This window comes from Pipistrellus hanaki (genome assembly GCF_964339955.1).
Source record: "Pipistrellus hanaki genome assembly, chromosome: 1".
Lineage (NCBI taxonomy): Eukaryota > Metazoa > Chordata > Mammalia > Chiroptera > Vespertilionidae > Pipistrellus > Pipistrellus hanaki.
In genome coordinates, this window is record NC_140503.1 from 8,180,187 (window position 1) to 8,192,612 (window position 12,426).

The 12,426-nt window shown below is 39.1% G+C and overlaps 1 protein-coding gene across 3 annotated transcripts in view; it reads left to right on the forward strand.

The window, feature by feature from the left end:
- The window catches only part of BTBD7 (BTB domain containing 7), a 70,459-nt gene that overhangs the window by 18,370 nt on the left and 39,663 nt on the right, over positions 1-12,426 (forward strand). For all 3 annotated transcript variants that reach the window (XM_084873366.1, XM_084873364.1, XM_084873365.1), the window contains exons 2-3: positions 1,898-2,085; positions 2,448-3,527. In XM_084873366.1, coding sequence (XP_084729492.1) covers positions 2,004-2,085; positions 2,448-3,527 — 1,162 coding nt within the window. In that variant the 5' untranslated portion in view covers positions 1,898-2,003. The remainder of the gene's footprint in view (positions 1-1,897; positions 2,086-2,447; positions 3,528-12,426) is intronic.

Sequence of the window (12,426 nt, forward strand, 5' to 3'; positions counted from 1 at the left end):
ACATGAATTAACTGCTTTAATTTTCTCAATGTGAGGTATAGCTGTGTTATCATCTCTACTTCTTTGAAGAAAGTTTTTTTTTTAATTTATTGATTTAAGATAGATAGAAACAGACATTGATTTATTGCTCCACTTATTTATGCATTCATTGGTCGATTCTTTTATGTGCCCTGACACATTATTTATCAACATTTATGATAATAGCTAACATTTATTTTTTTAAATAATTGTGTATCTACTTTGTGTTCTGTGGTGATGGTGAGGATTCTAAGGTAAATAAGCTGAGTACCTATCCTCAGGAAAAGTAATTATGCTGCAATATTAGTAGGTAATAATAAAGGTATAGGTTTATGAGAACTGGGAATGGGGTGCTGACTAGGACAGGAGTTATTTCTATTCATACTGTTTCTAATACCTTAAATGACCTTTCCTTTTTTATTTAATGCACTCTTATTCTTGAAGGTCTGGCTCTAAACTAGGAAGCCAGAACAGTAGTCTTTTCTTAATTTCATAAGAGATCCTATTCAGGATGTAATCACTGCTGTATCCCAAGGCCTGTGTAAGTGTCTAGCAGATGGTAAATGATCAGAATTGGATGGATGATTGAGTGGGTGGAGGGGTGGACTATCAAGTATAAAAAAGTGTCATCCTGCCATCAAGGAGCATATAGTCTAGCTGTAAATATTCAGAAAGGCACTTTTGCTTTGATTTCATGAGCTATCCTTTCAGTTAAGTCATTTTTGCTTACCATGAAAGATCCTTTTTAAGTAACAAAAGTAACACTGTCAGGTGTGTACTCATTTCTCATTTTTGGAATGGAACTATGTTTGCCTGCTCTGGAAATTTTTTCTTAAAACATTTAGGAGTGGGGAAAATGGCAAAGATAATATTAGTTCATCAGAGCCTGAATGCCAAGCCTGGTTTTGCAATTTACCTGCTCTGTGACCTTGGTTAAGTAACTAAGCCTTTTCATGCTTCACTTTCCTCACTTCCTAGTCTCCTTGTGTAAAGTGGGGATAAGCACTAACTGGGCATCTTAGTTGGTTAGTGCATTGTTCCAATATGCCAAAGTTGAGGATTTGATCCCTGGTCAGGGCACATAAAAGGATCGACCAATGAATGCATAAATAAGTGGAGCAATAAATCAATGTCTGTTTCTATCTATCTCTCTTAAATCAATAAATTTAAAATAAAAAAAGACTTTCTTCAAAGAAGTAAAGTGGGGATGATAATACAGCTATTCCTCACATTATTGAGAAAATTAAAGGAGTTAATTCATGTAAACAAATTGCTTAAGAATGACTGGCTCAGAATACTCAATAACTGATGGGTGTTATAATAATGATTGTGATTACAGTATACATATATCTAGATTTTTATGTCTAAGAGAGGCTAATAACAGACATTTAAGTGCTAGCTATAAGCTTTACATATTAAATTTAAACATTTACATATAAGCTGGAACAATTTTGATAATTCTGGAATCTGGAGGTTTCAGGGCTCAGTGTACTACTATCTTTTGTGTAGTTTTGAAACTGGTATCAACCTTCTAAGTATTTGTAAATTGATTGGGTGTAGATTATAATAACTGGTGACTGTTTCTAAAGATAAAAAAATTTTTATTCTAGTCTGAATACTTTTACCTGTTTTTTCCTCCTGTAATTTGAATTATCATAGAAAGTATATAATTGATAGATTTTGTGGCTCAAATTGCAGCTAACAATGATTCATAACTCAAGGTTAACTGTTTACATCTTCTGAAATTTTTACATGTGAAGTTGACAGCATATCATTATTTGTAAATAAAAACAGTTTTCAATTGCTTGCTTTTTTTTTTACTATTCAATTTGAGATACATTTGAAAATATGAATAAAATTATTTTTGTTTCATATCAAGAAATGGATGAAAAGAGGCTGCTGGATCCAGGGTTGAAAGTTCATAAAGGCCTCTGGGATTATACTCTGAACAGCCAGCAGATGGAATGCCTGAGTGACTGAAGAAAATGGGTGCTAATGCATCTAACTATCCTCATTCATGTTCCCCGAGGGTAGGGGGAAATTCTCAAGCCCAACAGACTTTTATAGGTAACTGTTTTCATTTTTCTAATTCATTTTATTTTGTGAATATAAATAGAATTGTTTTTGGTGTTTTTTGTTTTTTGTTTTTCGATGAAAATGTAATTGAGCTGTGAAAAAGTTATAATTTTTCAGCATCCAGGATTTCCCCCCAACAAATGTATATCTGCTCTTTTGTTCTATTCCTTTTTTAATATGAAAACAAGTTATTTGAACTTTTTATCTTTATAAAAACAAAATCAGAGTGTGTTTTTTTCATGGTTTAGGAATGTCTAAAAATTTTTAGCATGAAATATGTGTTAAAGTGAATGTTGAAAATGAATGTTTAAGAAAAAAGAAACACGTTTTCATTTGTTTAATTTCCTTCTTAGGGACATCATCCTATTCTCAGCAAGGCTATGGTTGTGAATCAAAATTATATAGCCTTGACCATGGCCATGAGAAACCACAAGACAAAAAAAAGAGAACCTCTGGCCTTGCCACCCTCAAAAAGAAGTTTATTAAGCGTCGAAAATCGAATAGGTCTGCTGATCATGCCAAGCAGATGCGAGAACTCCTCTCCTGTTGGGATGTTAGAGATGTCAATGCATTAGTGGAAGAATACGAGGGAACTTCAGCCTTAAAGGAACTTTCTTTACAAGCCAGTTTGGCTAGACCAGAAGCCCGGACATTGCAGAAAGATATGGCTGATCTTTATGAGTATAAGTATTGTACTGATGTAGACTTAATATTTCAAGAAACTTGTTTTCCTGTTCATCGTGCCATTTTGGCAGCAAGGTGTCCATTTTTTAAAACACTGCTTTCTTCCTCACCTGAGTATGGGGCAGAGATCATAATGGACATCAGTACAGCTGGAATAGATATGCCTATGTTTTCTGCTTTGTTACACTACCTTTATACTGGAGAGTTTGGAATGGAGGACTCAAGGTTTCAAAATGTCGATATCCTCGTTCAGCTTAGTGAAGAATTTGGAACACCAAATTCCCTTGATGTAGATATGCGTGGACTTTTTGATTACATGTGTTATTACGATGTCGTCCTTAGTTTTTCTTCAGACTCTGAACTGGTTGAAGCTTTTGGTGGAAATCAGAACTGTTTAGATGAAGAGCACAAAGCTCACAAAGCTGTTATTTCGGCGCGGTCCCCATTTTTTCGAAATTTATTACAAAGGAGGATACGGACTGGTGAAGAAATCACAGACCGAACTTTGAGGACTCCCACAAGAATTATATTAGATGAGTCCATTATACCAAAAAAATATGCAAAAGTTATATTACACTGTATGTATACAGATGTGGTGGACCTCTCCGTTTTGCACTGTAGCCCCTCTGTGGGGAGTCTCAGTGAAGTTCAGGCTCTCGTCGCAGGGAAACCAAACATGACCAGGGCAGAAGAAGCCATGGAACTTTACCACATAGCACTGTTCTTGGAATTTAACATGCTTGCACAAGGTATGAAATTCTAATTTTCAATTTTTCTTTTTAAAATTACTCATTTGTCTTCCAGATTGAAAACACAACCAGTACACTCCATGAAAACACAAGCAGTACATTCCATGATTTCAGTGTTTGGGATGTGGAAGGGTCAGTTTATTTTGAAAGTGTAGTTATGACATCTGAGACAGAATTTACGGTTAGTGTTAATGTGGCACTTCATTAGCATTAAAAACTAGTGACTAAGAGCAATAGATGAGACTGAAGACTTTCTTTCCTAATGTTAGACTGTAGGTAAGGGAATATGTAATTACCCAGTTACCACCACCTACACCCTGTCTGCACTCAAGCTTTGAACTAGCCTATTTCCCAGATTTCAAGGTTATACTTGATCTTGGACTTCCTGGATAACTTAGATTCACTCAGTGCTTTATTAATGTTGATATGTTTAGGATAAGAACGAAAGTTTGTAGTAACAATGAAGATAATCACATTTGGAAGCAAATTTATTTGAATCTGATTTAAATTTTAAGGTATTCTGTATTTTTTTGAGCTCTGCTTGCACATTAAGCAATAACCTATGGCATGTAAGGGGTGTCAGGCGCGGTTAGTGTTAGGCTCATGTACCTTTTTCATTTAATTCAAACTAAAATTTTTAAGATAGGGCAGCACTTGTTATTGTTATAGCCAAATTAACATGGAAGTTATATTAGAATCTTAACATTTCAAAACTGAAAAGGGATCCTCCACAGTAGAGCAAAGGGTAACTGCTGTCTTAACAGAGTGCATTCTTAGTTTTCTATGGCCATATATTAAAAGAAAAGTTACAAGACATGAAATTACTCTAGAAGTTTAGCTAATGAATATTTGCTAAAAGAGCATTAGAAGTTGCCAATTAGAAGAGAATGTTAACGGTTTGGGTAAAAGACAAATTTAGAAAGGAAAGCTAAGCCCATTTTCCTAACTTGAAAATAATGTGTATTGTATGGCTAAATCAACAGATTAATAGGATTTGAAAAATAAAATGAAAGCCCCTATTAAATAACAATGTCAGGAATAAAATGAAAGGAATTATATAGAAGGAAACATTGATAAATACCAGTGAAAAAGTTGAGATTTCTGTTACATAAAAAATTTCTTAAATTTTTATTTCACCATTATCTTTTTAGTACCAGTACTAATTTTGTTTACACAGTCAAAATGTCATTAAAATATTTTTCTAGCCGAAACCAGTTTGGCTCGATGGATAGAGCCGTCAGCCTGTGGACTGGGGAGTCCCAGGTTCAATTGTGGTCAGGGGCACGTGCCTTGGTTTCGGGCACATTCCCGGTGAGGAGTGTGCAGGAGGCAGCTGATCGATGTTTCTAACTCTCTATCCTTCCTCTCTGTAAAAATTCAATAAAATATATTTTTAAGAAAATATATTTTTTTCTATTAATCATTATACTAATACTTGAGGCCCAGTGCATGAAATTTATGCATGGAGCAGGGTGGGATTCCCTCAACTCAGCCTGCACCCTCTCCAATTGGGGACCCCTTGCAGAATGTCCGACTGCCATTTTAAGCGTGATCCCAGGGATCAGGCATAAACCGGTAATCAGACATCCCTCTCACAATCTGGGACCACTGGCTCCTAACTGCTCACCTGCCTGCCTGATTGCCCCTAACTGCTCTTTTTGCAGGCCTGCCAGCCTGGTCACCCCTAACTGCTCTTTCTGCAGGCCTGATATCGCCCCCAGCTGCCTTCCTCTGATGGCCAATTTGATTCTGATTGGTCGGTTCCTATACCAGTGTCAAAAGCTCCACCTCCTAGGCAGCCATTGGCTCCCCACAGCACCCAGATTTGGTTCTCATTGTTCGGTTCCTATGCCAGTCAGCGTCAAAAGCTCTACCTCCTAGACAGCCATTGGCTCCCGATAGCACCCACCTTTGATTCTCATTGGTCAGTTCCTATGCTAGTCAGCATCAGAAGCTCTGCCTCCTAGACAGCCATTGGACCCACCTTTGGTTGGTTGGTTCCTATGCCAGTCAGCATCTCCAGGCCTATCTCTGGGCCTGATCAAAGAGGCAGGGCTTAACAGCAGCCTCTGTGGAGGCTGGGAGAGAAAAAAAAAAAAAAAGCCTGTCTGCTGGCGAAGATCAGAAAGAGGGAGAGAAAGAGAGAGGCAAGTACATTGATCAACAGCTTCCACTGAGGCTGCAGATCAGACCCTGACTCACTTTCTGGGTCTCAGCCACCTGAGCAGTCAGTGTTGTGTCGCCAGGCTGCAGCTGGGCAACCCAGCGCTGACTTCCGGATGGTCTGTGTTTGGTTGCAGGCTTGGCCCCTTCCCAAGCCCCAGGCTTTAGGCTTGGGAAGTGCCTCCATCCCTACACACACACACCCCCGCCCCCCAGCCGCCCCTCTGATGGCAAGCTGGGAGTGACCTGGGTGCCGAGGAGGTTTCCAGGACCCAGGTATGGATGCAAATTAACCACCATATTGTTGGGTTAATTTGCATATTCACTCTGATTGGCTGGGGGCATAGCAGAGGTACAGTCAATTTACATGTTTCTCTGTTATTAGGTAAGATTAGTAGACTGTTTAGATATAGTAGACTGTTTAGATGTCAGACTATAGGAGAATACGTTATCAAAAATAACCTAGCCCTGGCTGGCATGGTTCAGTGATTAGAGTGTCAGTCTGCACACTGGAGGGTCACAGATTCAATTTCCAGTCAAGGGCATGTTCCTGGGTTGCAGGTTTGATCATCGCAAAGTTGGGGGGTGAGTATGGGAGGCTGCCAATCAATGTGTCTCTCTCATATCAAAGTTTCTCTCCTTTCTCTCTCTACCTCCCGCACCCCTCCTTGCTCCCTCTCCTTCCCTTCCTCCCTCCTTTGGACTCTTTCTAAAATCAGTAGAAAAATATCCTTACTTCTTGGGCAGGGATTAAAATAAATCTGTATATATAAAAGCCTAAGCGACTGTTACAACCAGTCATCTGGTCGCTATGATGGGCACCGATCACCAGGGGGCAGACGCTCAACACAGGAGCTGCCCCCTAGTGGTCAGTGTGCTCTTGCATCCAGCCAACCTCCTATGGTCCCTCCCCCTGGCTGGCCTCAATCGGCCCTGATTGCCAGCCAGGCTGAGGGACTCCACCCATGCACGAATTCATGCACTGGGCCTCTAGTAAATAAATAATCTAGCAGCTTGACCTTTTATTCTATAAAAACAAATTTGTCAGAAAATTTTGGTAATGCAACATTATCAAAAAAGGTATAATAATTCCTCCCTTCTTCAATTGGTTTTATATTTGACATGTTTAAAAATAAGAACTTTTTGTATATACTTTACTGTTTAAAAAAATAGGAAAACATTCCTTAATACAGATATTTGTTATTTTAATTTTTAAATGAAAGGTAAAATTATGAGCCAACTCTTACATCTTAGGTAATACTTGATCTAGAGTTCTTTTATACTGAGATAATTTTTGTTTTTAATCTTCACCTGAGGATATTTTTTTCCATTGATTTTTTAGAGAGAGTGGAAGGTGAGAGAGAAACATCGATGTGAGAGAGACATATCATTTGGTTGTCTCCTACACATACTCCACCAGGGCCAGGGATCAAACCTGAAACCCTTTGGTCCAAGGGATGACACTCCAACCATTTAGCTATACCGGCCAGGGCATGAGATTAATTTCTTAAATATTTAGCTAGAAACTATTATTTTTGTATATTTATGATGTAAAACATTACTTTTATTTTTTTAATCTTGGTTACTTAAAATTCCTTCAATTTGGCTATATATGGCTCCCTGTTTGTTTTCATTATTCAAAATACAGAGTTTTGGTTACTTAGCCTTTTGTTTTTTGCACTCCGTGCCCATGGTACTATTCATGTTAAGGCTTATAACAGACCATACTTCCTCATTCCCATGGGAAGGAGAATATTTGGTCACTTGAAAAGGGATTTAAACCATAAAACTTAAAAGCTCAGGTGCCTGAACTAGACAAACTGGATTTCAGTACTTCAGTATCATGTTTTAACTTGTATAATACTCTGAGGCATCTATTGTGTATAATTAATTAGCTTCTCATGCATCCAGCATGATATTACTTATGTATCCTTTTGGAGAGAATTAGGAAAATAGTTACCAAAATCATTTTTTTGTTATTCAGACAGTCTTCTAGTTAAGAAAGGCTATAAGACTAGCCTGTGGGCAACTTGAAGGTATCACCATATTCTCATCTTTGCATTCCCAATACTTGGCACTTAGTAAATGGTTTGAATGAATTACGTAATGAAAGTTAAAGCCCAGTTTTAAAAGGAAGGCAAATTCTGTCAAGGGAGGCTGGGACCTCTAGATATGCCCTTCAAGGTAGAGAGATGACTTAATAGTTTCAAGAGCATCATAAAAAAAGGCATTATAGGCAAACAGCAGAGTGGTTTGGCAAGTGGATTAAAAGCAGGATTCCTGGCCTACACCAAAGTGCAAGTAGACAAGTAGACAAGTAGACAGTCACTAGTAGGGAGGTTAATTAACAGATAATGGGGCTGGCATTTTCAGACTAGGTTCAAATTCATTTGATTTCCTACATAACAGATGGTATATACGTTTCTTTTTCCTCCAAAGCCTTAATATTATAGTGCATGAATAAAAGAAGTATAAACCCTTAAGGACGAAGATACCTAAGAAGAAAACAATAGTGGGAAAAGGGGTATTGAAATTTTGGAAAGCAGATAAAGAACTGATTACTGGCTTAATAAACAAGAGAGGGCTATAGCTCTTTAGCCTTAAGTCACCTTTATGTATGGTGTTAGAAAGGGATGGAGTTTTGTTTTACTCTATGTAATGATGTGGTTTCTGAGCACCCTTCAAACAATCTATTCCCCCCTAATTTATACAACCTTTTATTAAGTTATACACACACACACACACACACACACACACATACATACAACACTAGATGTCCCTTGCAGGAAGATTCCTGCAATAGGGCTTCCTGCTATGGTCTCTGCTGCCCCGCCTGCTTCCCTTCCTTCTCTGCCACCCTGCCTGCTTCTCTCCCTTCTCCCCGCCCCACCTGCTTCCCTTACTTTGCCGCCACCCCGATTGCTTGCTTCTCTGCAGCTTCACTCCCTTCTGCAACACTTGACTTCTTTCTACGCTATCTTCAGTCTTTGCTCTGGCCTGGATATGCAAATTAATTGCCATCGTGGTTGGTTTGGTTTGCATACTCACCCTGATTGGCTGGTAGGCGTGGCTTGTAGGTATAGCAAAGATATGGTCAATTTGCATGTTTCTCTTTTATTAGAGAGGATATATTTTTAGAGGCCCGGTGCACAAAATTCATGTACTCAGGGGAGGGGCCTTCCTCAGCCCGGCCTGTGCCCTCTTTGCAGCCCAGAAACCCTCAGGGGATATCCAACTGTTGGCTTAGGTCCACTCCTTATGGGCCTAAGCCATCAGTCGGACATCCTTAGTGCTGCTGTGGAGGTGGGAGCATCAGTGGTCAGTGCACGTCATAAAGCCCTCTGGTGGTCAGTGCACATCATAATGACCAATCCTTCTGCCATTCGCTCAGATTGCATATTAGCCTTTTAGTATATAGGATGTTTATACTAGAGGCCCAGTGCATGGATCCGTGCACCGGTGGGGTCCCTTGGCCTGGCCTGCGCTCTCTCACAATCTGGGACCCCTCAGGGGATATTGGACTGCTAGTTTCTTCCCGATCCCCGCAGGCCAGGCCGAGGGACCCCACTGATACACGAATCTGTGCACCAGGCCTCTAATATGCATGTAAGATATTTGATTAATCTCTTACCCCTCTTTTCTTCCCTCTGAGATTCATGTTTTCATGCCTTTGCATTAAGCGTCTGCCCCCTAGTGGTCATTGAGCGTCATAGCGAACGGTTGAACTGTCCGTTTATGCTTTTATGTTCATAGATATCAGTACTTTCATTTTGTTTTAGTGGTTCATTTGTTTGTTCTTAACCAATATCACTTGCCCAGGTGTGCAAATTCTGACCTGCCCCTTCAATTCTTCACCTCCAAACCCCCAACTAAACATAAGAGACCTGAGATTTGTTTTCTAAAGAAATCGAACTAGAAAGATTCCAAATCTGGAAATAGCTACAAAAGGGGGGTGAGCTGGTAAGGTACAAGGCTGAAATCTGGAATTATGAGAATGCCTACAAACTAAATGGTGAAATCATTTGCCTTCCCCTGTATAGTTCAAGCCATGCGGATATAAGACATTATATTAGAGCTCTAGAAATGTCATAGCCAACAGGTAGTGGTGTTTTGGAGCTCCGCTATAGTTACGTTCAGGAATTATACAATGAAAAAGCCAGTTAGCCTTCTGTTGTTTTACAAAGACGAATACAGTAATCCTCCCTTATCTGCTGTTTCGGTGCCATTCTGAGTAGTTTAATGAAATCTTGTGCATCCTGCTATCCTTTCCAGGACATGAGTCATTCCTTTGCCCAGCATCTCCACACTGTATTTGCTATTCACCCATTAGTCAGTAGCCACCTGGGTTATCAAATTGATTGTCTCAGGACACAGTGCTTATATTCAAGTAGCCCTTATAAGAGCCCAGTGCTATGTCACAATGCCTATGTTATTCACCTCACTTCATCTCATCACATAGACATTGTATCATTTTACATCAATAAAAGGGTGAGTATTCTATAATAACTATTTTGAGAGAGACGTGTTCACATAACTTTTATTACAGTATATTATAATTGTTCAATATTATTATGTGTTACTGTGCCTAACTTACAAGTTAAATTTTATCACAGGGATGTATGTGCAGAAAAAATATAGTTTACATAGTATTTGGTACTGTGTGTGGTTTGAGACATCTATTGGAGGCAAACCTGGTGGATGAGGGAGTACTACTGTAGTCAGCAAGCCTGCTTGTGCAACAACTTCCAAACAATCGTTTACTGCTTCATCTTAAATACAGAAACCCATCTAAGCCTCACTGGATATTTGAGAAAACCTTCCCTGTTGAGACAGATTAGAACAAAAAGAACAAAGTACTAGAGCTAAGAAACAGCAGTGAAAGGGGCAGGAAAAGTCTTCAACAGAATAAAAATACCTTTATATAAAAGAACATTTTATTGACTCGAGACATAAATAGAATGCTATAAAAAATAGGTGCTCTTGGAAATAAGAGTATGTTCCACTAAGTGATGAAATAAACCAAGAACAAGGGGGTATGGATCCAAAAAATGGGGTCCAACACAGGAAGAAAGAAAGGGAAATCTTAGTTACTCCCTATGCTGTGCAGTAGGTTTAGTGCAGTGGTTCCCAACCTTTCTTTGGCCGCGCCCCACCTAAGCATCTCTAAAATCTGATTACCCCCCTCCAGTGACATAATTTTTATTATTCAAAAAGTGAACTCCTATTACGTGGAGGAAGCCTAAAAAGGCCATTAACTTGGTCTAAACAAGCTTCCAAAAAACATTGCACCCATGAAAGAGAAAAATAAAAGCATAGTTGAAGTACTGAGAAAGAAACTGTTTAAAAAATTAGAATGTGAAGTGATATGAAAAAATAGCAAATAAAGTTTCAAAATATATAACAGAAAGTAATGCATAAATATGTCACAATATGTCAGAGTCCTAAAGAACCAGGGAATTTATCCTACCTATCAGGAATGTTAACTTATGAGATCATGTTTATAATTTTAGTTTACAAAGGGCTTTTACTTTCTCTCATGTGGTCTTCCTGACAACCTATGAGTATGGTAGGGCTCAGAGATTAATAACTAGCCTTTTCCCTTGTTTGTAAGTAATGAAGTTGACTCATACCAGCTCTTCTGACTCCGAGCCCAGGAATTGAGGCAAAGTGAGAGAGGGGAACAGTATGAGAACCAGTTTCCAGGAATGAGGGTGGGAGGCCACTGTGGCCTACTTGTAGGAACAAAACATCAGGCTAGTAATTGAAGCATCAACTCGGGAATCTCATCCCGAAGCCTGACTTGTGCTAAACCACTTCCAGAAGGGAAATGCAAGTCCAGCCGGAGGTTTAAAAACAGGGCAGCAGCCGGAGTAGGTCACCATGCAGACTTTGCTTCAGAGCAGTTAGCCAGAGAACAGAGCGCTGTTTACTGAGGCCATTCTTTCCTAAATAGGCCAGTGTTCCTGAATTGGTTATATGACTTTTTTAGCTGCCCAGCCTAAGGACCTTCTTCCTAGTTTTAATTTCTCACTGTATATAGGTCTTGATAGAAGGCAGAGCTCAACTCCCAATATAAAAATCTAAAAGATCACATATTTTTTTTCGCAGCCTTCTCTGAATTAAGCACATAACCTAGGCTTTTTGAATCTGGACTGAAAGTAAGGACTGTAGATAATTTTTTCTCGAAGTGGTCAGGCAGCAGCATCTAGTGGAAAAAGAGAAGTCAGTGGCACCACGGATGGCATTCACTGTCTCAGCACAGATACTTGCTGGGCTGTTTCTGTGGATGTAAGCCTCCTCAGCCTTCCTTTTCTCTCGTTTGTTTTCTGAGCCTGGTCTCCAGCCTTCCCAGCAGCTCTGGGCTCACAGTATCCTTTCAAATAAATTCCTTTTCTGTTAAAGCCAACTAGAGTTGTTTTCTGCGGTTGCAACTTAGAAGCCTGGTTGACAACATTACCTATATTAAAAAGACTAATGTATAAAATTCCAAAATAGATGACTAGATTGGTAGAGCCTCAAATGAAGGATCATGTGTTTGATTACTGACTTTTCACAATGACCTTAGCATACATTAAGTAAGTAGCTCTGAAAATGTGAGACTATGCTATGGATTTATAATTTTTTAAGTAAAAATTCATTTACTTGAACAAACCCATGAATCTGCTGTAAAAATTTGTTTTCTTGTCATACATACTGTTGACCTCAAAATAAAGTAGCCCAGAATTGGCACTACTAT